Raw genomic sequence first — 26826 nt, 5'->3', positions numbered from 1 at the left:
CTGGGAAGATTTGTTCTAGCAGAATTAGCAAGCATGAAAACATTTGATTGTATATAAGCTGATTGCATTTTACGTAAAACAACCGCACATTTTTTTAACTGTAGAACGCATAACCAACAAGTAAGGAAGGTTAAGTTCGGGTGTAACCGAACATTACATACTCAGTTGAGAGCTATGGTGACAACATAAGGGAAAATAACCATGTAGGAAAATGAACCGAGGTAACCCTGGAATGTGTTTGTATGACATGTGTATCAAATGAAAGGTACTACAGTGTATTTTATGAGGGAGTGGGCCATAGTTCTATAGGTGGACGCCATTTAGGAATATAGCCATAAAGGTGGATCAGGGTTGACTCTAGAATGCGTTTGTACGATATGGGTATCAAATGAAAGGTGTTAATGAGTATTTTAAAGGGGAGTAATCCTTAGTTCCATAGGTGGACGCCGTTTCGAGATATCGCCATAGAGGTGGACCAGGGGTGACCCTAGAATTTGTTTGTACAATATGGGTATCAAAAGAAAGGTGTTAATGAGTATTTTAAAAGGGAGTAATCCTTAGTTCTATAGGTGGACGCCGTTTCCAGATATCGCCATAAAGGTGGACCAGGGGTGACCCTAGAATGTGTTTGTACAATATGGGTATCAAAAGAAAGGTGTTAATGAGTATTTTAAAAGGGAGTGGGCCTTAGTTCTATAGGTGGACGCCGTTTCGAGATATCGCCATAAAGGTGGGCCAGGGATGACTTTAGAATATGTTTGTACGATATGGGTATCAAATGAAAGGTGTTAATGAGTATTTTAAAAGGGCGTGGGGCTTAGTTCTATAGGTGGACGACTTTTCGAGATATCGCCATAAAGGTGGACCAGGGGTGACCCTAGAATTCGTTTGTGCAGGATGGGTATCAAACGAAAGGAGTTAATGAGTATTTTAAAAGGGAGTGGGCCTTAGTTCTATAGGCGGACGTCTTTTCGAGGTATCGCAATAAAGGTGGACCAGGGGTGACTCTAGACTTTGTTTGTACGATATGGGTATCAAATGAAAGGTGTTAATGAGTATTTTTAAAAGGCAGTGGGCCTTCGTTCTACAGGTGTTCGCCTTCGAGATATCGCCATAAAGGTGGACCAGGGGTGACTTTAGAATATGTTTGTACGATATGGGTATCAAATGAAAGGTGTTAATGAGTATTTTAAAAGGGCGTGGGGCTTAGTTCTATAGGTGGACGCCTTTTCGAGATATCGCCATAAAAGTGGATCAGGGGTGACTCTAGAATGAGTTTGTACGATATGGGTATCAAATTAAAGGTATTAATGAGAGTTTTAAAAGGGAGTGGTGGTAGTTGTATATGTGAAGGCGTTTTCCAGATATCGACCAAAATGTGGACCAGGGTGACCCAGAACATCATCTGTTGGATACCGCTAATTTATTTATATATGTAATACCTACCAAGATTTTAGGGGTTTTTTATTTCGCCCTGCAGAACTTTTTCATTTTCTTCTACTTAATATGGTAGGTATAACAACCATTTTATAAAGTTTTTTCTAAAGTTATATTTCGCGTCAATAAAACAATCCAAGTACCTTACCATGTTTCATCCTTTTTTTCGTATTTGGTATAGAATTATGGCATTTTTTTTATTTTTCGTAATTTTCGATATCGAAAAAGTGGGCGTGGTCATAGTCGGATTTCGTTCATTTTTCATACCAAGATAAAGTGAGTTCAAGTAAGCACGTGAACTAAGTTCATTAAAGATATGTCGATTTTTGCTCAAGATCGTGTTAACGGCCATGCGGAAGGACAGACGGACGACTGTGTATAAAAACTGGGCGTGGCATCAACCGATTTCGCCCATTTTCACAGAAAACAGTTAGCGTCATAAAATCTATGCCCCTACCAAATTTCAAAAGGATTGGTTAATTTTGTTCGACTTATGGCGTTAAAAGTATCCTAGGCAAATTAAATGAAAAAAGGCGGAGCCACGCCCATTTTGAAATTTTCTTTTATTTTTGTATTCTGTTGCACCATATCATTACTGGAGTTGAATGTTGACATAATTTACTTATATACTGTAAAGATATTAAATTTTTTGTTAAAATTTTACTTAAAAAATTTTTTTTTTAAAAGTGGGCGTGGTCCTTCTCTGATTTTGCTAATTTTTATTAAGCGTACATATAGTAATAGGAGTAACGTTCCTGCCAAATTTCATCATGATATCTTCAACGACTGCCAAATTACAGCTTGCAAAAGTTTTAAATTACCTTCTTTTAAAAGTGGGCTGTGCTACGCCCATTGTCGAAAAGTTTACTAATTTTCTATTCTGTGTCATACGCTCAACTCATCTACCAAGTTTCGTCGCTTTATCTGTCTTTTGTAATGAATTATCGCACTTTTTCGGTTTTTCGAAATTTTCGATATCGAAAAAGTGGGCGTGGTTATAGTCCGATATCGTTCATTTTAAATAGCGATCTGAGATGAGTGCTCAGGAACCTACATACCAAATTTCATCAACGGACGGACGGACGGACGGACGGACGGACAAGGCTCAATCAAATTTTTTTTCGATTCTGATTATTTTGATATATGGAAGTCTATATATATCTCGATTCCTTTATATATGTACAACCAACAGTTATCCAATCAAACTTAATATACTCTGTGAGCTCTGCTCAACTGAGTATAAAAAATACCACGCAAACGCATAACCGGGGTACCCGTGTGTCCACTTACAAGTTTTTACCGTTAAAAATGCACAGTAACAAAATTCATAAGTAGAAATTATTACAGATTGTGTGCTGATCAGTGAGTTACTTACTTAATGCGACAAGCTCGAGAAAACCGGTATCTGGATCCTGCTACCTATGTGTTACTGAAACCCTCAAACGAAGAAGAAAAACGCGAAAAGCATGCAGCATCTGCAAAAAACCAATGTGCCTGCTACATTCGGTGACAAATTGTATCTGCACCGTTTGCAAGCAGAAAAATTAAGATATGTCTACAAAATACAATATTTTTTGTTTAAAGATTCATGTTTGCTAATATATTTTTACAATCCGCAATAAAAATTTCCTATTAAAACAAATAAATTGTTAAATATTTGAAGGGTACACGGGTACCTGGTTATGCGTTCGCGTAGGTATCGACTGTGGGAACTTATATCTGGGAAACCCCTCAATTGAAACCTGCAAGCATTGACTTAAACGATACAGATATACTGTAGTTTCCTAGATTAGAAGGTTCAACACTCTAGTGACAGTGGTTCTCTCACTAAAGTAGTTTAAAGTCGCAACTGGTCACACGGGTACCCGGTTATGCGTTATAGAGTTAAATTGAAATGTTGCAGAAGTATGAGTGATTTATTAAAAAAATAAATTAGCGAATCTCATAGCTAAGTTGTTTTTGGCAAATTTAATGATTTAATAATGAATAAAATTTGCTGACAAATATTTGCTTATTTGTGTTCTTTTAAAATTTGGTAAGTCTCACTTTTATGAGAGTAAATTCTTTGCGAAAACATCGTACCCGCCCCATTTATAGAATATATAAATTACCGCTTGCTCTCTATACCTAGAACTTTAATTTCCTAAACAAACATTTTTATGGGGGTTGTTGTTGTAACGACAAAGACACCTCTCGAAAGCTTTGGGGAATGTTACTGATGTTGAAGGTCCTTTGCCGGATATAAAGCCGGTACGTTTCGGTGACAAGCACCATTAGAGTACAAGCTCGACCATCTCGGGAACGATTTAATGACACCACGTTGAACCTTCTAGGCCATTCCGCCCCATCCCCTGGTTCCATGAGGAGCTTGGGGTCGCCAGAGCCTCGACTGCTAAAGAAACAGGATTCGCCACGAATACGTGAGGTTGACAAATGAGTTGGAGAAAGGGCTACGCTACACAACCCCTTGAACCATTGGGTATTTTAGTCGCCTCTTACGACAATCATACCCGCCGCGGGTATATTCTAAGCCCTCTAACCTGGGCATAGGAGTTTAAGAGCACTATGGACTGTCGACTTCTACGTAGGCATTTTACGCCTTGAAGTTAGGTATTTAAAATCCATATTTAGTGTCATTGAAAAAACGGTTCAGTTTACGTAAAGTTTTACATATTTTTACTTCCTTCATATTAGGTCGGTTGAATGTTTGTCCCCATTTCATACAAATTTTGCAATTGATTTTTAAGTAACTTCTCATTGAGCTACAAACGTGAAACTTTACACATAGGTTAGAACACCGTGACAATGCAGCAAAAGGAAAAAATATCCGTTAGTTGGCGCACGGATCGAAGTAATTTGATAAGAATTTGAAAATTTTCAAAACAGCTTTTAAGTAACTTCTCGATAAGCTAGAGGTTTGAAATTTCAAACTCAATTCAGAGGACGAAGACAGCCGATGACACGACACAAAAATATTTCGCTTCCCAAGGCCGTCGGTTCTATGTACCGGAGCGACTCGGGATTTTTCCCTACCAAGGACTGCCATTTCAGTGTAACCCCATTTAATTTGTTGCGTCCCTCCCACAAATTGTCATCCTCTCAGCAGCTCCTTACAGCGGGATTGCTCCATATTCTCTTGCTCCGGGAAGGTATCGAACCCAATCCGGGTCCATCTTCTGACCCCGGTCCTGAGAAATGGTTTTGCTGCATCTGCCGGAAAAGAATCTTTTTAGGACGGTCATACTCTTGTCAGTGTGTCTCGTGTAAGGGATGGTTGCATCGGACAGGTTGTTCTTGGCTAGACCCCAAAACCAGACCTCCACGTAACTTCTATAAAATTTTTGTGGCTCCTTGCTGTTCACGTCCTAGGACGTCCCGTAGTCTGCGCCTTAGCACCCCTCGCTACCTTCCAGCAGCCCCGCTGCTCAGCAAGCCACAACAAGTACCCGCTGTTGCTCGCGCCCCACGGCGCCGCCAACTCACACGGCTGCTGCCACTCATACCTACAATCTCCGTAGTAGAGTCGGGAGAAATTCCGAGCATCAGCCCCTGCCCCCGTTTTCTTCCCCCCTCTTTTCCGGCAGCAATTGTGTAGGTCAGGGAAACAGACTCTTAGTCCCTACCTCGCTTTGCACTGTTTGCCAGCACAGAATATATACGTTCCTAGATGTTCTGGTCTCCGCGACGGCAACCCCTCGACGGGTTTCATTGCACCATGTTGCCAGGCCGCATACCCAAATACACCGGGCACCCCAACGCCTACCCAAGGACGTCTAGTCCCAGGGCCTCAACAGCAATCGCGTTCTGGCCTTCCACAACCCAGGCGTAGTCACCCGTCACTTACTCCCAGAGTGACAACGTCCCCCCCCCATGCACTTCAGAATTCTGCAGTTAAACTGTAATGGATTAACTGGGAAGATCACGGAGATAGTCGACTTCATGAAGCGGCACAACATCCGCATTGCTGCGATTCAACAGACTAAACTCACAGCAAGATCTTCATTGCAGACCTGCTCTGGGTACAATAACCACAGAAAAGATCGCGAAAGCGGAAATAGAGGCGGCCTCGCATTTATCATACACCACACTGTGCAATATTATATATTTGATCCCGACATCGACCGCAGGGACAGTGTCTTAGAACGTCAAGGGTTCTCTGTCCGGTCGGGCGATGCAAATCCAGAAATCATCAACATCTACATCCCTCCTGTCACCTGTTGCCCCAGTGGATACCGCCCTGATATCAGCAGCGTACTCACTGGAAACAATCGCATTATCTTAGGCGATTTCAATGCCCATCACGATCTATGGCATTCAAACTTGCGGGTGGACAGTAGGGGTGAGATGTTAGCGGATCAAATAGAAGAAACGACGTTCTGCACTATAAACGGAGACGCCCCCACACGTATGGTAGGAAGCTGTCACAGTTCGCCGGATATCTCAATCGTGAGCGAAGATCTCGTAAACTGCGTCAACTGGCAGCCGATGGTAACATTGTATCCGACCACCTGCCTATACTTATTTCGTTCGAGCGTCCCGCCGACTTCATCGTCGCAGAAAAACGCACTTTCATTAACTTTAAAAAAGGAAAGTGGGACGAATACAAATCCTATACAGACAACCGCTTCGCCCTCCCTATCCCAACTGATGCCCGCCAAGGGGAGCATGCTTTCCGCAAGGTCATTGAATCCGCCTCGGCTCGTTTCATTCCCGCTGGTAGAATACCCGAATTTCAGCCCCACTTCCCGGCAGAGGCCGCAAGTTTAGCGAGCGAACGTGACCTTATAAGACAGCTCGATCCCGGCGACCCCAAATAAGGGACATAAACCAACGCATCAGATTGTGTGTGGATGAACACAAGCGGGTGAAATGGGAGGAGCACCTAAGCGGTTGTAACCTCTCTGCCGGTATAGGTAAACTTTGGTCCACTGTAAAGTCCCTATCGAATCCGTCTAGGCAAAATGACAAAGTTTCCATCGCCTTTGGGGACAAAGTGCTGTCGGATGCGAAATTATGCGCGAGCGCTTTCTGCCGACAACACATAATGCATTCTACGGTCGACAAAAATAGACGGAGGGCCAATAGACGCGCACGTAAACATAAGTTCAGCGCGTCACCAATTACCATCACCGCCAAGGCGGTTGAAGATGCCATCGGTCATGCTAAACCATCCAAAGCAGTGCGCCCAGACGGCATAGCCATGCTTTAGAAAACTCTATAGCACCACCACCGCGCTAAATGCCATTAGCACCCAGATAAATTGTGGTCTCAATCAGAAGCCCCACCATAGAACAGTACTCGTAGCGCTAGACCTATCAAAAGCTTTTGATAGGTCAACCATGGCACGTTACTGCAAGACTTGGAAGGGTCTACCCTTCCCCCATGTCTTAAAAGTTGGACCGCAAATTATCAGGGTGGTCGGCAGGCATCGGTGCAATTCAGAAACGAAATATCAAAGCCAAGAAGAATTAAACAAGGGGTGCCTCAGGGTGGTGTCCTATCCCCACGTTTGTTTAATTTTTACATATCAAAACTACCTTCGCCACCAGAAGGAGTTACTATCGTTTCTTACGCCGATGATTGCACAATAATGGCCACAGGCCCGGGCCCAAAGATCGATGAGCTTTGCAACAGAATAAACGACTACCTCCCTGATCTCTCCAGTTTTTTCGCCTCGCGACTATCACCGACTAAATCATCCGCGGCCCTATTTGCAACTTGGACGTCCCAAATGTCGACCATTTTGAACATCCACGTCGATTGCACTACGCTACCGACTGTCCTACACCCCAAAATCTTGGGTGTGACGTTTGATCAGGATCTACATTTTGGTGAGCACGCAGCCGTAATTGTTCCGAAAATCGAGAAAATGGAGAAAAGACAAAGAAATGCTCATATCCACATACAATTGGCCAGCCGTTTGCGTGTTACGCGTCCCCTATATGGTCGCCAAGCCTAAAAACTACCCACTGGAAGAAGCTACAGGCCTGCCAAAATACTGCGCTCAGAACCGCCACGGGCTGTCTTCTTGTGTCCCCAGAACACCATATACATAATGAGGCGAGAATACTCCCCATCAGGGAGAGAAATGAGATGCTAACCAAACAGTTCCTGTTGAATACCCAGAAACCTGAGCATTCCAACAGACATCTGATTGATGAGCCAGCACCGCCTAGGGACTTAAGGAGTCATCTCCGTAAGCATTTTGAAGAAAAACGGCACCTGAGAACTCAGCCGTATGAAGCAAAAAAACACAAGCAGGTCCTTGGTGAACTCCACAAACAGCCGTCGGACCTTTATGCCGGGAATTGCCCGGTGAATCCAGTACTCGGGGAACAGTAACCAAAACTTGCGGAAGGGGAACGCATACTCCCCAGGGAAACGCGAGTCACTCTGGCTCAACTTCGTTCTGGATACTGTAACAGGTTAAACTCTTACATTACCAGAATCCACCCCGACATACAAAATGTATGCCCCGCTTGCAATGTGTCCCCACATGACACCAACCAGCTCTTTAATTGTAATGTGGAACCAACGCCTCCAACACCCCTTTCATTATGGTCCACCCCTGTCGAAACAGCAAGTTTCCTTGGACTCCCGTTAGAGGATACTGATGACAATTTGTGATCGGTCGCAGCTATTAGGTGGGGCGAATCATTGCTACAACAACAACAACAACATTCGCTAGGGGGCGCACGGGATGAGATATTTAGAAAAATCTTACGAAACGGAGGGAATTTTGGGATTGATTTTTATGTAAGCTCTCATTGAGCTACAACTGTAAAACTTCACAGATAGAATAAGACGCCGAGAAAATTTAAGAAAAGAAGAAAAAAATTCCGTTAGGTGGCGCACGGATCGAAATATTTAGATAAGAATTTGGAAATTTGGTGTTTTGAGATCGATTTTAAAGTAACTTCTCATTGAGCTACAAACATGAAACCTCAGAGACAGGTTAAGACACCGTGACAAAGGAACAAAAGGAGAAAAACATTCCGTTAGGTGGCGCACGGATCGAAAAAATTAGATAATAATTTGGAAATTTGAAACCGGGTTTTAAGTAACTTCTCGATGAGCTGAGAGGCTAATAATTTAGAGCTTAATTCAGAGGTCAATGACAGCCAATGACACAATACAAAAAGTTAGCTAGAGGCCGCACGTACTGAGATATTTAGAAATAAAAATAAAATAAAAAAATTTTAAGCACTTCCTTTATATAAATGGACAAAAATTAGCGAAGGATGTCTCCTTATATAAAGACATATTTTTGCTAAACTTTGATTTTTAAATTCTGACATAGAAATTGCAAAAATATTTATGAGAAGTAAAAATATAAAAGTGGAGCGCACATTACTTGGATTGGAAAGTTGGTAGGAAAGGAGATATTATTCGTCAAACAGTTGCGCTCCACCTTTATATTTTTACTTCTCATAAATATTTTTGCAATTTCTATGTCAAAATTTAAAAATCAAAGTTTAGCAAGAATATGTCTTTATATAAGGAGACATCTTTCGCTAATTTTTGTCCATTTATATAAAGGAAGTGCTTAATATTTTTAAATTTTATTTTTCGTAATATTTTGACATGAAGATTAGAACATATTATACTTTATAGAAAAACAACTAGAACAATTGTGTCCCCCTCCCACCCCTCCCACCCTAACTTGGGGTCTGGCTTAGCCTTTGGCTATTTTTCAAAAAAGCTGCAACTAACTTCAGAACATATTTTATTATGACTATGACTAAGCGTTATATTTATTATAATAACCTTTTAACATTAAGGGCGGGGTTGTTAGTGTGAGTTTAAACTCCAGTTAAATTTGACTAGAGTTTAACCCTGCCACTTAGGCCGCTTAAGCTGAGATTAGCAGTAAAATTTTATGTAATCGAACAAAGTGGCAAGTCTAGTCAACTTTAACTGAAGTTTAAACTCGTGATGAAAAACCAGGCATAAGTATCTTTGCTGAAAATTTAACTCTGGATCACGTCATCATTGATAAACAGTTAAAATTGTAATAATATTTCCTAATAAAAATAATGAAATATCATATTGATGAAATCACTTTCCTAATTCTGATATTGAAGTTATTGCTCTGGCTGGATTTCTGTAAATTATTTGCGTGCCACAAATTTTTAACACTTCATTTTATATTTCCCCATATGTACGATACTACACAAATTTTAGTATATAAATTAAATTATTTTAAAATTATTTCAAAACCATTTTTTTAGTATTTGGCATAAATAAAGATATGATGGCCGCAGCTGAAATAAAAAACAAATGGAGATCACGACATTTGAATAAACATTTACTAATATAAAGTGATAAATATATAGTAATATATATATAGTAACTTACACCACATGGCAACAGTAAGCATTATAAATGGTGAAAGACAGCCAAGTGACATGAAAATGGGAAAAAGTACGTTGCCCAATATTGAACCGATACGCCCAACCATCATCGCCAAAGACACAATCATAGCTCTATTGAAACCAATCAGCATAAACAGAATGAATATTAAGAAAACATATGTGACCCGGTCTATGAAAAGGTGGCTTATGACTCAAAAAAAAAAAAAAAACAGCTTTACAGCTTTTTCTCGCAATTTCTTTTTTGAGTCATAAGCCACCTTTTCATAGACCGGGTCACATATTGTAAAATAAAATGTACCTTAATGACGTTGGAAACATATCAACCGATGAACTTAGTATAGACATAGCTGCAATACTGCCCAGAGTTATTGATATGGAGGCAATAATTGATGTACTTAAGGACGAAACAGAAAAATATAGGCCGATTCCGCACAGACCAGCTGATACAGCGCCAAATGCTAAAATAAATTAATAAGTAATTTAAACAAGAAGCCTAAGTTCGGACAAAGCCAAACATTATATACCCATCGTGTCCTCTCATATATATGTATATTAAGGAGCGGACCGAGAAAATTTTATTTTTTATTTTTTATCAGTTGCGAAGTGAAGTATATGTAATTGTGAAGTATAATTGTACTACTCCCAAAGTAGTCCCAGAAAGCCCATTTTGCAATACAGAATATTGGAGTGATTTATTCAACAGTTTAGCGATTCGAACGTTAGGAGAAAGTTTCAAATAATCAGAAATCCCCAAAATTCGTTACAATATTAAAAATCCATATTTAGTGTCATTGAATAAACTGTTCAGTTTACGTAAAGTTTTACATATTTTTTTCGTAATATTTTGACATGAAGATTAGAACATATTATTTTTTTTAGAAAAATAACTAGAAAAATTGTGTCCCTCTCCCTCCCTAACTTGGGGTCTGGTTTAGCCTTTGGCTATTTTTCAAAAAAGCTGCAACTAACTTCAGAACATATTTTATTATGACTATGACTGAGAGTTATATTTATTATAGTAACCTTTTAACATTAAGGCCGGGGTTTTCGTATCAAAAGCTTTTAATAAAGACAACCATGGCACGTTACCCCTAGTTTCAAAAGGGTGACCGCAAATTATCTGGCAGAGTTCGGTGCAATTCGGGAACGTAGCATCTAAGCTCTGAAGTATTAAACAAGGTGGTGTTCCATCGCCACATTAGTTTAACTTCTACATATCGAAGCTCCCTTCCCCACCAGAAGAAGTTACCATTGCTTCCTATGCTGGTGACTGCGCGATAATGGCTACAGGTCCCGGCCCACCCATCGATGACCTATATAGTTTAATAAACAACTATCTCCCTAATTTCTCCAGTTTTCTCCCCTCGCGAAACCAGACATTGTCACTGACCAAACGTTATTTACAACGTACATAAAACAAATGTCGACCATATTGACGTCGATGGCATGACGCTACCGACTACCAAAAATACTAAGTGTGACAAGCATCAGGATCTACATTATGGCAAGAATGCATCCGCAATTGTACGTAGAATCCAGAGATGTAACCAAATTCTCAAATCTCTTGCCGGTAGCAATTGGGGTAAAGATAAAGAGACAGACGCTTATTACCACTTACAAAGAAATTGGCGGCCGCTTGCATGCTACGCGTCCCAGATATGGTCACCGAGCCTTACGGTTACTCACTGGAAGAAAATATAGGCCTGCCAAAACATTTCTATTAGTACTAACACGGACCTACATAGTGAGGCGAGAGTACTCCCCATTACGGAGAGAAATGAAACGCTGAACAAATAGTTTATATTGAATATACAGAAACCTGGGCATCCCAACAGACATCTTAAGAAATAATCTCCTCAAACATTATGAGGAAATACGCCACCTGAGATCTTAGCTGTATGTAGAAGAAGAACACAAAATGGTCCTCCTCCCGAAAAAGGCGTCGGACCTCTATGCCAGGAATTGCCCGGCGAACTCCGTTCTTAAAGTTAAATACCCTGAATTCGCAAAAGAAGAGAGCAATCTCCCTTGGGAGACGCGCTTCACTCTGCCAAAAATAATTCTTCATTTTTGGTAAAATTTCCGAAGTACTCATTTGGATCGAGTATACTCGATACCTTTTACTGAGTATGTACTAGCAATGATACTTTGATCCGAGTATTTTATATGAGTACCGGTATCGATACTTTTTCTAAAAGTTCTATCACTACTTAGGAGAAATATGCGATTGAGGCAACAGAGAGTATAAAAGCAGCGCAAGCTGGGGAATAAGAATCAGTTTAATTTTAAACGCTATAATTGAAGAACGCGAGTATTCCAATAGTACTTCTGACACAGTAGAGTTGTAATTAAAGAATATTTTGCCATAGCAAACGTTAGCAGAAGGTGCATAATAATGAGGAATTTCCAAAATTCTTTAAAATATATATAATAGAAAGGACAACTTTCGTGCCATTTTCAATACCACTCTATTATGGGCCCAGATAAATACTGGCTTATTTCAAATTTCGTAAAGATATCTCAAGTTTTACTTAAATTAGTCTGTTAACGGACGGACGGACATGGTTTAATTAAAACTTTATTTGATGGTGATAATTTCGATGTAAGGAAGTCTATACTTATCTCATCAACGCTACTACAAACTACCGTTATCGGATCAAAGCCCTAATACCGTTGTATACAAGTACACGCTGGGTATACAAATTTTAAAAATATATCAATTTAGGATTAAGGAAAATATACTCACTAAGTAAACGCTTGCTACCAACACGATTAACAACTATGCCGGCTATTATGTAACCTAAAAGTCCGGTAACTGCAACAAGTATATTATTGGTATATGAGGCCGGCGTTATATCCTGTTAGGAATAATTTGTTCATTATATTTTTATTTGACAATAACTACAGATGATCGTTATAACTATGCTTATAGAGCTAGATCGACGGTTGCTACTCCTGTTGTGTCCTGTCTCGTCGACAATTTGACTATTCAAACAGTGTGTAACTTCGATCTTGGATGGTTAATAAAACAGCAGAAACGTCCGGATTAATTAACTTAGTACTTTATTTTTCAGCCTTCAATCCAATAATGAACCGGAAGTCCACCATCTTCTCTTTCTTCCATTTCTTTCCTTTACAGTGATGTATTTTTGCTTATTCTATTAATTAGTTGACATGGTTGCATTTATGATCTTACAAGTGGTTGTGCGGTTTTATGAATTTCGATATTTTCCCAAAGCTGAACAATATTAGTTCTTAGATACTTCTTAATACACAAAATCTTATCATTTTACACGCTTTACCTTAAGAAATTTCATATATTTTCGCTTTTCCAAAACTTCCGATATCGGAAAAGGAGAGCTGTTCAAGGCAGAAATACAATCTGAGTGGTTGCCAAACCTCTGACCCTGTTTAGAAAATTTTGTTTATTTTTATACTCAGCTGAGCAGAGATCACAGAGTATATAAATTTTGTTCGCACAACGGTAACACGTAACTACATAAACTAATCGAGATAGATACAGACTTCTATATATCAAAATGATCTGGGCGAAAAAAGAAATTCATTTAGCCATGTACGTCCGTCCGTTAACACGAGAACTTGAGTAAATTTTGAGGTATCTTAATGAAATTTTGTATGTAAGTTCCTGGGCACTCATCTAGATCGCTATTTAAAATGAACGAAATCGGACCATAAGCACGCCCACTTTTTCGATATCGAAAATTTCGAAAAACCGAAAAAGTGTGTTAATTTATTATCAATGACGGATAAAGCGATGAAACTTGGTAGATGGGTTGACCTTATGACACAGAATATAAAATTAGTAAAATTTTGGACAATGGGCGTGGCACCGCCCACTTTTGAAAGAAGGTAATGTAAAAGTTTTGCAAGCTGTAATTTGGCAGTCGTTGAAGATATCATGGTGATATTTGGCAGGAACGTTACTCTTATTACTATATGTGTGCCAAAAAAATTAGCAAAATCTGATGAGGAACACTCCCACTTTAAAAAAAAGTTTTAAGTCAAATTTTAACAAAAAATATAATATATTTACAGTTTATAAGTAAATTATGTCAACATTCAACTCCAGTAATGATATGGTGCAACAAAATACAAAAAAAAAAAATTCAAAATGGGCGTGGCTGCGCCCTTTTTCATTTAATTTGTTTAGAATAGTTTTAATCCCTTAAGTCGAACAAAAATTTACCAATCTTTGTGAAGGGCAACGCTTCTATGCCGGTAACTGTTTTCTGTGAAAATGGGCGAAATCTGTTGAAGCCAGGCCCAGTTTTTATACACAGTCGACCGTCTGTCCTTCCTCTTGGCCGTTAACACAATAACTTGAGCAAAAACCGATATATCTTTACTAAACTTAGTCCACGTACTTATCTGAACTCACTTTATCTTGGTTTTAAAAATGCGCGAAATCCGACTATGACTACGCGCACTTTTTCGATATCGATTATTTCGAAAAATGAAAAAAAAAAATGCCATAATTCTATACCAAATACGAAAATAGGGATGAAGCATGGTCATTGGATTGTTTTTTTGACAAAAAATATAACTTTGGAAAAAACTTTGTGAAATGGGTGTGACACCTAGCAAATTAAGTAGAAAACAATGAAAAAGTTCTGCAGGGCGAAATCAGAAGCCCTTGGAATCATGGAATACTCTTCGTGGTATTACATATAAAAATAAAATACCGGTACCCGACAGATGATGTTCTGGGTCACCCTGATCCACATTTTGGTCGATATCTGGAAAACGCCTTCACATATACAACTAAAGGCCACTTCCTTTTAAAACCCTCCTTAATACATTTAATTTGATACCCATATCGTACAAACACATTCTAGAGTCACCCCTGGTCCACCTTTATGGTGATATGTCCCCTCTAAAATACTCTTTAATACCTTCCATTTGATACCCATGTCATACAAACACATTCCAGGGTTACCCTAGCTTCATTTTCCTATATGGTGATTTTCCCTTATTTTGTCTCCAATGCTCTCAGCTGAGTATGTAATGTTCGGTTACACCCGAAATTAGCCTTCCTTACTTGTTAAATACACATCTGTTCAGGCTCGTATGTCTATACTGCCGGGCCATGATGCAATTATAAGCAGGAAGATGGAATGCACGTCAGATTTACATATTTATTTATTTATGTATTTATTTAAAGTCGACACAAAATGAAAACGGTCGACTGGTAACAATAAATAAAAGTAAACTTATGCATTTAACAATTCAAATTGATTTAAGAGAGAATATCAAACTATAACATATCAGGTCAAATTAGAAAGCATCAGGCTATTTAATGCAGGAAGCGAACATTCGATACTTATACATTTATAAGGGCCATTGTAGTACGCACACCAAATTCGCAGAGGGTCACTTATGAAAGTAATAATTATCTTGGACATCGGGAACAAAAAGTCATATATGCAAAATTTCGCAACATTTGTTACCATCCCCCAAAAAATGGCAGATTTATAAAAAAATTGAAATCGGCGTGACATATTTTCAAGTTATGTTATGAAAACATCATTAAAAGTATAATACAAACAAGTAAGGAAGGCTAAGTTCGGGTGTAACCGAACATTACATACTCAGTGAGAGCTTTGGAGACAAAATAAGGGAAAATCACCATTTGGCAAAATTAACCTATGGTAACCCTGGAATGTGTTTGAATGACATGGGTTTCAAATGGAAGGTATTAAAGAGTATTTTAAAAGGGAGTGGGCCATAGTTCTATACGTGGACGCCATTTCGAGATATCGCCATATGGGTGGACCAGGGGTGGCTCTAGAATGTGTTTGTACGATATGGGTATCAAATGAAAGGTGTTAATGGGTATTTTAAAAGGGAATGGGCCTTAGTTCTATAGGTGGACGCCTTTTCGAGATATCGCCATAAAGGTGGACCAGGGGTGACTAGAATGCGATTGTACGATATGTGTATCAAATGAAAGGTGTTAATGAATATTTAAAACGTAGTGAGCCTTAGTTCTATAGGTGGACGCCTTTTCGAGATATCGCCATAAGGGTGGACCAGGGGTGACTATAGAATGTGTTTGTACGATATGGGTATAAAATTAAAGGTACTAATGGGGTTTTAAAAGGGAGTGGCCCTTAGTTGTATATGTGAAGGCGTTTTCGAGATATCGATGAAAATGTGGACCAGGGTGACCCAGAACATCATTTCGATATCGAAAAAGGGCGGAGCCACGCCCATTTTGAAATTTTCCTTTATTTTTGTATTTTGGTGCATCATATCATTACTGGAGTTCAATGTTGATATAATTTACTTACATACTGTAAAGATATTAAATTTTTTGTTAAAATTTGACTTAAAATTTTTTTTTGTTTAAAGTGGGCGTGTTCGTCATCCGATTTTGCTATTTATATAATAGGAGTAACGCTCTGTCAAATTTCATCATGATATCTTCAACGACTCCCAAATTACAGATTGCAAAACTCTTAAATTACCTTCTTTATAAGGTCAACCTACCTACCAAGTTTCATCGCTTTATCCGTCTTTGGTAATGAATTATCGCACTTTTTCGGTTTTGCAAAATTTTCGATATCGAAAAAGTGGGCGCGGTTGTAGTCCGATTTCGTTCATTTTAAATAGCGATCTGAGATGAGCGCCCAGGAACCTTCATACCAAATGTCATCAAGATACCTCAGAATTTACTCAACTTATCGTGTTTACGGACGTACGGACGGACGGACATGGCTAAATGAATATCTTTTTTCGCCAAGATCATTTTGATATATAGAAGTCTATATCTATCTCGGTTAGTTTATGCCGTTACGGACTACCGTTATGCGAACAAAGTTAATATACTCTGTGAGCTCTGCTCAGCTGAGTATAAAAATGAGGGTAGTACCACTCAGTGCGAGTTTAAACAGTTAAAGTTGACTAGAGTATAACCTTTCCACTTTATTCGATAACATAACGTTTTGCTGCTTATCTTGGCTTAAGCGGCGGAAATTTACCCTTACGCCATTTTTTTTTCGCAAGCTCCGAAGTTACTTTTTTTCCTGAACCCAAATCCTATCGAAATATCGATGGCGCGATATCGGTTAATAAATCGACCCAGTCTAATATATACATTATACTCTGTCTTCTGTCATCACATGCTTATAAGTTAGGCCTCGTCAGTAACAGCAGATGTAGGAAGAAACGGTTGAGGAAGTTCTGTCTTCGTGTTCTACAATAGCGAGGTCAATGCTACAGCTTCTAGGGCGGCAGAGTTGACTGATATCAAAGCTGCAATTAAACTAGGTCCCGGGAAATTTCGCCAACAAGAGGACGGAGTTATTCTATCACATGAGTCCTGGCACCTAATTAAGGTTTTTCGTTGGTCATCAAGCAAATTTCGGTAACATAATGGACACATTCAGTAGGGTTCAAGGTTTTTATTGGCCGGCCAGTTCAACCTAATCTAACCTCGCCTCTAAATTTTTATTCATTTATTTTTATATATTCGCTAGCTTATGCCCGTGGGTTTTACCCCACGTTTCTATAAAAATATGCAATATTGCGCTCATCAATCCCTTGATTCGCAGCTAATGATCGTCCTTGAGCTTCATTGATAGGGATAGGAATGCCTCAAATTTAAAATTGAAAAGACAAACTTTTTAAAATTTTTTGTTTTCGAAATTTTCCGATAAAATGAATTGCTTCAATAACATTCGTAAAAGTTTTGTGGTGAAAAGCCTTGTCCCACTCAGGGTTGAGTCATTTTGAAATGAAAGAAATCAAAATAAAAAATAAAAAATTATTCATCATTTTAAATTTTCTTATTGATGAATAAAAATTTATTTTTTATTCAAGTATTTCTTGAATAATGAATAGCATTTTCTCGTTATTCAAAATATTCTAATTGATGATAACCGCCCATTCTTATTTTTGCAAATTTTGAATAAAGAGTCTAGTTATTATTCATTATTTACAAAATATGGAATAACAATAAAATTTTAGTTTTTATTCAGTTATTCAAAATACAAAAATAAACCATCGAGATGCCCTGAAAATATACCATATGCGTAACCAGTTCGCGTGTAGTTCTGAAGCTTCTTAGGGTAATATTGAGATGATTTTGGGGAGTATTCGCAGGGTTTTTTGGGGGCAGTTTGGGCTGGGGATCCTCCCGGGGTCTATTGGGGGCCATTCCAGGGGCACCCTCGCGACCCTCCTAGGGTTTTGGGGTAATTTCGGAATGGCTATTGCGACTCCCTCGGGGTCTTTTGGAGGTAATTTTGGCATGGTTTAGGGGAGTACCTCGGGGTCCTCCCGGGGTCAATCCGTGACCTTTTTGGGACTCCGTCGGGGTCATTCGGGATGGTTTTGGGGACTCCCTCGGGGTCATTTGGGGTCATTTCATGTCATGTTTCATCTCTTTTTTCATATTTGGTATAGAATTATGGCATTTTTTTAATTTTTCGTAATTTTCGAAATCGAAAAAGTGGGCGTGGTCATAGTCGGATTTCGGCCATTTTTTATGCCAATACAAAGTGAGTTCAGATAAGTACGTGAACTGAGTTTAGTAAAGATATATCGATTTTTTCTCAAGTTATCGTGTTAACGGCCGAGCGGAAGGACAGACGGTCGACTGTGTATAAAAAATGGGCGTGGCTTCAACCAATTTCGCCCTTTTTCACATAAATAAGTTATCGTCCTAGAATCTAAGCCCCTACCAAATTTCACAAGGATTGGTAAACTTTTGTTCGACTTATGGCATTAAAAGTATTCTAGGCAAATTAAATGAAAAAGGGCGGAGCCACTCCCATTTTGAAATTTTCTTTTATTTTTGTATTTTGTTCCACCATATCATTACTGAAGTTGAATGTTGACATAATTTACTTATATACTGTAAAGATATTAAATTTTTTTTTTAAATTTGACTTAAAAATTTTTTTCTTTGCAAATTGGGCGTGGTCGTTCTCCGATTTTGCTAATTTTTATTAAGCATACATATAGTAATAGGAGTAACGTTCCTGCCTAATGTCATCATGATATCTTCAACGACTGTCAAATTACAGCTTGCAAAATTTAAAATTACCTTCTTTTAAAAGTGGGCGGTGCCACGCCCATTGTCCAAAATTTTACCAATTTTCTTTACTGCGTCATAAGTTCAACTCACCTACCAAGTTTCATCGCTTTATCCGTCTTTGGTAATGAATTATCGCACTTTTTGTGTTTTTCGAAATTTCGATATCGAAAAAGTGGGTGTGGTTATAGTCCGATTTCGTTCATTTTAAACAGCGATCTGAGATGAGCTCCCAGGAACCTACATACCAAATTTCATAAAGATACCTCAACATTTACTTAAGTTATCGTGTTAACGGTCGGACGGACGGACGGACGGACATGGCTCAATCAAATTTTTTTTCGATACTGATGATTTTGATATATGGAAGTCTATATCTATCTCGATTCCTTTATACTTGTACAACCAACCGTTATCCAATCAAAGTTATTATACTGTGTGAGCTCTGCTCAACTGAGTATAAAAAGTATATCATTGAATTTCAAAAATTCTTTTGAAATTCTATTTAGAAATGCGTAGTTAAGTGAAAAAATAAATAAATAATAGTTTACAAAAACTAAAAAAAACAAGCTTTTATAGCTAACCGAACTAAAAAATAGAAAATAATTTTCAATTAAAAAAAGTTTATATAACAGTAGTAGAAGATCAAACAATTATTTATAGTTAATCACCTCAAAATAAAATTATAATAAAATTTAAGTTATTAACAGAATAATTAAATTCAGATTAAAAAGCGTTGGGTGCAGGGATAGGATTTATAGGTGCTAAAACCTGAGAAATAGGCAAATTTTGTTTTAAAAAAAGGCTAAAAACAGGCATTTATTTTTTAGTCTTGTTTGGTACATATTTAAGTATGGGTGTACAATCCGACAATACTCGATATGTACAATGTACATTGTAAATACATGTATGCATATATATTCAAAAATATTTACATATTTAAACTGGTTGATTACTTTAGCCGGTGGTTCTTTCATAGTAGCACAATGCTACTAAATGCATTTTGAAATTTTCGGGCAGTAATCTCATGCGATTATCCCGAAGCATAGCTTTGAAAGAACTAAATGTCTTCTCAACATCTACAGATACCAATGGTGCCCAATTCAAAACCTCAACTTCATTTATAGCTATATTTTCTGGTAATTCCACAAACTTTTCACCATTCACAATTGCGGCAACTTTTTTTATAACTTGCAGGCCTTGATTCGATTGGAATACTTTATAAAATTTTTCCAATATAATTTTAGCTACTGGTCCCTTGGCCTGTTTTAAATTGTTTTCTATGTTGTTGAGAATTGCCAATGGATTACTAATAGGTTCTCCTATGTAAATACAAACCAATAAATTAGAAACTTTATATATACGAGTAAACACAGGTATAAGAATAACACAATACCTCTTTTCTGAAGCATTTTGAAAGCATTTCCCGCGCTTAATAGGAAACCAAAATTTGCCTGGATATAAGCCAACTCCTCTCGGATGCCCTTATTTGCAAACAATTTTTTCGCAAAAATAATGCAGGCCGCATCGTCATCAAGACCTTCAACTATTTCTTTGATCTCGTTGAAGTTTTTTGCAAAATAAGATGCTGCCTCAAGCCAAGTTCCCCAGCGCGTTAAAACCTTTGAAAGCAAAATTTTTTTTAATCACAATATATGCATATATATTTTAAATATTTACATTTTACAGGTTGAGGGGTAGAGGGAGATCCGGTTGCTTTTCTTTAAAAAAACGAATTCTTGAGGGGCTTTTTGAAAATGCTTTTTTTATATTAGCGATTAACACATACGACGAAGCAGACAAAGTAGGCAAATGCCTTAAAATCCTATCCCTGGTGGGGTGCATTTGACTACATTTCATATATTTCCTCTCAGATAGTTGCCAATAGAATGACTGTAACAATCAATATCAAGCACCCCACGCTTTTTACTGTGAATTAAATTATTCTGTTAATAACTTAAATTTTATTATAATTTTATTTTGAGGTGATTAACTATAAATGATTGTTTGACCTTCTACTACTGTTATATAAACTCTTTTTAATTGAAAATTATTTTCTATTTTTAAGTTCGGTTAGCTATAAAAGCGTGTTTTTTTAGTTTTTTTAAAATATTATTTATTTAAAATTTTTTAGTTCATGTACTTTTAAAAGTTTTAGTCGAGAGTGGTCCATGGATGAATCCAACCCCACGGCACCGAAAAGGGCCAAGCCACAGGGAGGCTGGACGCCGTCTTTCGTCGAAATTGCCAAGGGCAGGCAGATCATTGGCATTATACACGAGAGCAGCGAAGATGGCAGGATCCCGAAACAACAGTGGAAGTGGATCGAGGCCGCGCCCGCTACGGTGGCCGTTAAGGTTAAGAAACACAACCCTGGTCCACCGCCATCTTACACCGATACAGGGTGGTTCCTGGGCAATATCAAGCTAATTGCCTGTGACGACGCCAGATCGGTAAACCTCTATAGGGCCGCCGTCACGCTGATAGGGGTGGTATATCCGGGCGCGCGCCTCAAGGTAGTGGGGGCGCGTGATATCCCCTCACGACCAAGGGCTAGAGCCTGAGTTCCAGTGACGGCAACGGACCCAGCTGACATCCTTGAGCTGCTCCAGGAGTACAACCCGTCACAGGTTTGGAAGTCAACCCGGATAAAATCGAGCTTGTCCTCTTCGCGAGGAGGTACAAAGTACCAAATCTTACACCGCCAAGAATTGGGGGTACGTTCTTAGCGTTTAGCGATCAAGTAAAGTATTTGGGAGTCATTCTGGATAGGAAGCTGTTATGGAGTGACCATATAGTGGGGCGATCCAAGAAGGCAGCAGCAGAGCTGTTCACCTGCAAGAGGGTAATTGGCACCTCCTGGGGATTCTCCCCTAAGGTGACCTACAGGATTTACACAGCCATTGTGCGCCCGATTCTTCTTTATGGTGCCTTGGTCTGGTGGCCTGCACTAGCTAAAAGTACCTATCTTAAAATGCTTCAAAAGGTGCAACGGAGTTCGGAGCTCTGCATTACCGGGGCTCTCGGCTCCACACCAGATTCCGTTACATACATACATGGATACATAGATAGATACAGGCCAAGCTAATAACAGCGTTTTAAAAAGGGCTCCAGTATGCTCTTTCGTGGATGTGCCATGCATCCACTTCTATCATTAAATGCGTTTTTCGCATTATGTGCAAGGTTTCAAATCTATGGCCATTTGGGGTAGTCATAAGTTCAATTGAACTTATGTCCGTTAACCATATGTCACCCCACCATCACATTATTGCATTGCAGTTATGGCCATTCAAAGTGGTAATAAGGCCAATTGACTTTATGGACGTTGACCTTATGTCACCACGCCATCACATTAATGCATTGTCATCGAGTCTTGATACGTGTGCAAAGTTTCAATCAAACTTATGGCCATTCAAAGTGGTAATAAGGCCAATTGACCTTATGGCCGTTGACCTTATGTCACCACACCATCACATTAATGCATTGACATCGAGCCTTGATACGTGGGCAAAGCTTAAATCAAACGTATGGCCATTTGGCCATTCAAATTGGTAATAAGGCCAATTGACCTTATGGCCGTTGACCTTATGTCACCACACCATCACATTAATGCATTGTCATCGGTCCTTGATACGTATGCAAAGTTTCAAATTAATCAGACTTCTAGAAACCGGTGAAAATTAAGCCCAAAGATTCCGTTACATACATACATAGATATATAGAGGCCAAGCTAATAAAAACGTGTTAAAAACTAGGAAATTTGAACTAAGTTGAACGACTAACGGAGTTTTATTTGGAAGCATATCAATTGAGAAAAAGTTTTAACTCGACCTTTTGCCATTGAATGTGAAAGTTTAAATTGCTGGCCTGTTGTGAGTAATACTTCAATTGCTAAAATATAATATTGTGTTTATTTTCTGAGGTATGCTAATTTTAGTAAATATACATTTTTGTGATTTTAATTGAACAGGAATTAATTTTTCATGTTATAGTGGGATAATGTTAAATTAAGTAAAATTTTTGAAATGTTTTGACTTCATAAGACCAGCAATCTCGTTATCCGCGTTTATCCGATGTAATTTTTATCTAAATTTGTTTGCTACTATTCATAAAACTAAATTAGTACAACTTTAGCTGCAGGAAAATACAGGTTTTCGTGTAATATTTTGTTTTCAGGAAATATGGCAATTTCAAGGGATGAACTTTTCGAGATTCGGCATAAGCAAAATAACGCAAAAGAAAAAAATGACAGCTCAAAGTTGACTCCAATAAAAAAGCAGTTTCAAAATTTGTGAATTTGAAAGTTGTAGACGTATTTAAAAAAAAGAAGGAATTACCAGTGATATCTTTTTCGGAGGCTAGTCATCAGAGGAAAAGGAAAAAGTTATCACATTTGATAAGAAACTATTCAAAAGAAGAGTTGACTTTTGCAACTGCTTCTAGCTTGAGGTTATCAGGTCGTGGGATGCAGCATTAATCGTAGAAACCATCACAAAAAATTCAGATGCAACTAAAATATAACATGCCTTACTCGTCCAGCATCAGTGTTAGTTAAATATACTCCAGAAGAGGCAGTAGCTCTATACATAAATCGAAAGTTTGCAGTTAAAACGTATTTAGGAATACGATCTGGGGCTAAACAAAGACATGTTGACATTTACTCATCATATTAATTCTTTGAAAAGAAAAAATTTCATGCTATAATGTTAGTTGACGAAAGTTTAATTAAGCGATTTGCTATCATACTTCAAACTATGTAATGTGGATTCGCCGTTGATTCCGAAGCATTTCGAAAGTATGCCATTTTGACCACAAAAATGTTTGTAGATTTGTACATATGGTATTACATACCATCGAGCATTCACAAAATTTTGATTGATGGGGCAGACATTATTAATAAAGCAGTACTCCCAACAGGAAAGCTCTCGGAGGAAGTACTGGAGAGTAGAATTAAAGATTTTAAGAGCTACGGGCGAAATATTACAAGAAAGATGTCTCGTAAATATGCAATAGAAGATTTATTCAATATATTATTTTTGTCGTCCGATCCCCTAATATACTCTATTTCAGGAAAGAGCTCGAGTGAATTTAAAGCAAATGAAGCATTCGACAAAGAAGTACTTAAACTATTGTCAAACCCAGAAGCAAATTTTGACCAAGGCTCCGACATCTTAGACTTAGATGTAGAGTTCGATTCTAGTTTAAATGATTAACATAACGTTATCGACATGGATTTTTTTTATTTTGAGTACATTTATTTAAGTTTATTGCAATTACTATTACTACATACAAAAATATGCTTTTCTTCACGCTAATACATTTTCTCTAATGAATTTTTCTAACTTTGATATAACCTTTCTTAATTTAAATTTATTTAGCTCAATAAAAACTTAAAAAGTGGTGAAATAATAATACATTTTTACAAATAATATATTTATTGTTATGTAAAAGCGTTAGTTGGTGAGTAGAGCTAGAAAAATTAATTATTTATTCCAATCGTGACTTTATATCAGCTAGGTTGTTGATATATCACACTGTGCGCCGTTACGGCGTAAACAAAACAATATGATACAGACTTCCATTTATAAAAAAGCGGCCACCGTGGTGTGAAGGTACCATTATTTTATTGTTGATTTTCAAACGGTAATCCGTAACGGCATAATCTAATCCAGATAGATATAGACTTCTATATATCTAAATGATCTGGGCGAAACAAGAAATTCATTTAGCCATGTCCGTCCGTTCGTCCGTCCTTCCGTCTTTCCGTAAACGCGATAACTTTAATTTTGAGGTATCTTAATGAAATTTGGTATGCAAGTTCTTCCAGATCTCAGATCGCTATTTAAAATGAACAAAATCGGACTATAACCACGCCCACTTTTTCGATATCGAAAATTTCAGAAAACCGAAAAAGTACGATAATTCATTACCAAAGACGGATAAAGCGATGAAACTTGGTAGATGGGTTGACCTTATGACGCAGAATAGAAAATTAGTAAAATTTTGGACAATGGGGGTGGCACCGCCCGCTGTTAAAAGAAGGTAGCTTAAATGTTTTGCAAGCTGTAATTTGACAGATGAGTATGTAATGTTCGGCTACACCCGAACTTAGCCCTCCTTACTTGTTAAATAAAGGCACAACCAAAGAGTATATATTTGTCAAGAGGCGTCACTCGATACTTTTGTTGTTGCCAAAGCAAATTACTCGATGTTTTCTCAAGGTAATCGTTGGTTTTTTTTATCAGATGTATTTATAAAAACGCCTTCTATACATTTTCGTGGGGTATTTGTGTTTATTTTATTGATTGTATTAAATTAATTAATGAATTCTCTTTCCAAAAATCGTAATTATGCAAAGTCACTTTACCGCATAACTATATAGGATTAAATTTAAAAAAACTAAACAAAACTTCCTTGAGAATCACATTCGACATGACAGGGTTGCTTTGGCAACAACAAAGTATCGAGTGACGCCTCTTAACAAATATATACTCTTTGGCACAACAACAATAAAGCAAGCTGCCACTCCTGTGTACGTAAACAAATCAATCATCATTTACTCACATACATACAAGGCAACGGAGAGATACGCACAAACATATGTAATCATCAGCCGAAATAGTACTCACATATACACACGCATATGGATACAAACTACAAATGTACATGAATTTACTGATAACCAAGCATGAAGTTCACGAAATTACTAAACCTTAGGAGAAATGGGTGAACGAGGAAACAGAGAGTATAAAAGCAGCGAAAGCTGAGTAGTCAGTAATCAGTTTATATTTAAGCACGCTATTAGTTGCGAAATGAAGTTTAATTGTGAAGTACTCTCAAAGTAGTCTAATAAAGCCCATTTTGTAATACAGAAAATTGGAGTGTTTTATTCAACAGTTTAGCGATACGAACGTTAGCCGAAGGTTGCAAATAAGCGGAATTTCTCTAAAATCGTTACAATATGTATCCACATACATAAATTGTGCCAAAGCATATTATTATTGTCTCAGATGACGATTGGGTCTTTATTCCGAACGAATTTCCCATCCCGAAATACCACAATTTTTGCTCTGTTGCTTTTTGTTAATACCATGAATAAAAGTACGTTATTAAAAGTATACAGAAACACAGATATAAATATTGTCAGAGGTAATATTAGTAAGTAGTTAATATACATATTTTGTATCCAGGAATATTTTTATCACAATTATTAATCTACTTGTGAATTTCATGAATCCGCATATTAATCAATGTCAACTTCATAAGCATTTTTAGCTGGCGGGATTTAAGCCTCACATCAACAAAGTAAAAAAGGTCAATTTTCCGGTCATATGTTATGAGCTACTTTGGATTAGGTAGGTAGAAGTCACTTATCGTACCCAGACTGATATATGGTGCAGAAGCATGGACCATGACAATATCAAATGAGGCGGCTCTGGGAGTGTTCGAGAGAAAAGTTCTTCGAAAGATTTACGGGTCTCTACGCATTCGCAAGTGCGAGTACCGAAACAGATTCAATGATACGCTGTTGTTGTTGTTGTTGTTGTATTAACGATAAAGACACTACCCGAAGGTTTTGGGGAGTGTAATCGATGTTGATGGTCTTTTGCCGGATATATATCCGAAGGTACTAGCCCGACCATCTCGGGAACGATTAATATGACCACATTAAACCTTCACTGAGAAGCTTTTCATGACAAAAATACACTCATGGCCAAAACATGGCGAGGAAAACTTTATTCTAATTGAAATAACGGAGCACGCTACCACCACACCACCATTAAAGTATGGATATTGCACAGATATATGTCATCAAAAATTTCAGTGAAAATATTTCCTTAATGCGTCAGCAACATGTCAAAAACAATATTACAATAAAAATATTCCTACAATAAATGTAAGAACTCCTGAAATATTTCATGCTGTGGGGGTATATACTACTATTGTAAAAATAAA

At 37.9% G+C, this 26826-nt stretch overlaps 1 protein-coding gene across 4 annotated transcripts in view; it reads right to left on the bottom strand.

Annotated features, from left to right (window-relative positions):
• Positions 1-9538: 9538 nt before the first annotated feature.
• LOC137250480 (synaptic vesicle glycoprotein 2B) overlaps positions 9539-26826 on the bottom strand; it is a 79700-nt gene continuing 62412 nt past the window's right edge. For all 4 annotated transcript variants that reach the window (XM_067783363.1, XM_067783362.1, XM_067783366.1 and 1 more), the window contains 4 exons: positions 12559-12670; positions 10111-10270; positions 9796-9923; positions 9539-9701 (listed from right to left, as the gene is read on the bottom strand). In XM_067783363.1, the coding sequence (XP_067639464.1) occupies positions 9646-9701; positions 9796-9923; positions 10111-10270; positions 12559-12670 (456 nt within the window). In that variant the 3' untranslated portion in view covers positions 9539-9645. The remainder of the gene's footprint in view (positions 9702-9795; positions 9924-10110; positions 10271-12558; positions 12671-26826) is intronic.

Source organism: Eurosta solidaginis, chromosome 4 (assembly GCF_040869045.1).
Source record: "Eurosta solidaginis isolate ZX-2024a chromosome 4, ASM4086904v1, whole genome shotgun sequence".
NCBI classification, from domain to species: Eukaryota; Metazoa; Arthropoda; class Insecta; order Diptera; family Tephritidae; genus Eurosta; species Eurosta solidaginis.
The sequence above is the reverse complement of the archived record's forward strand: the minus strand, read 5'-3'. Positions and strand labels throughout refer to the sequence as shown.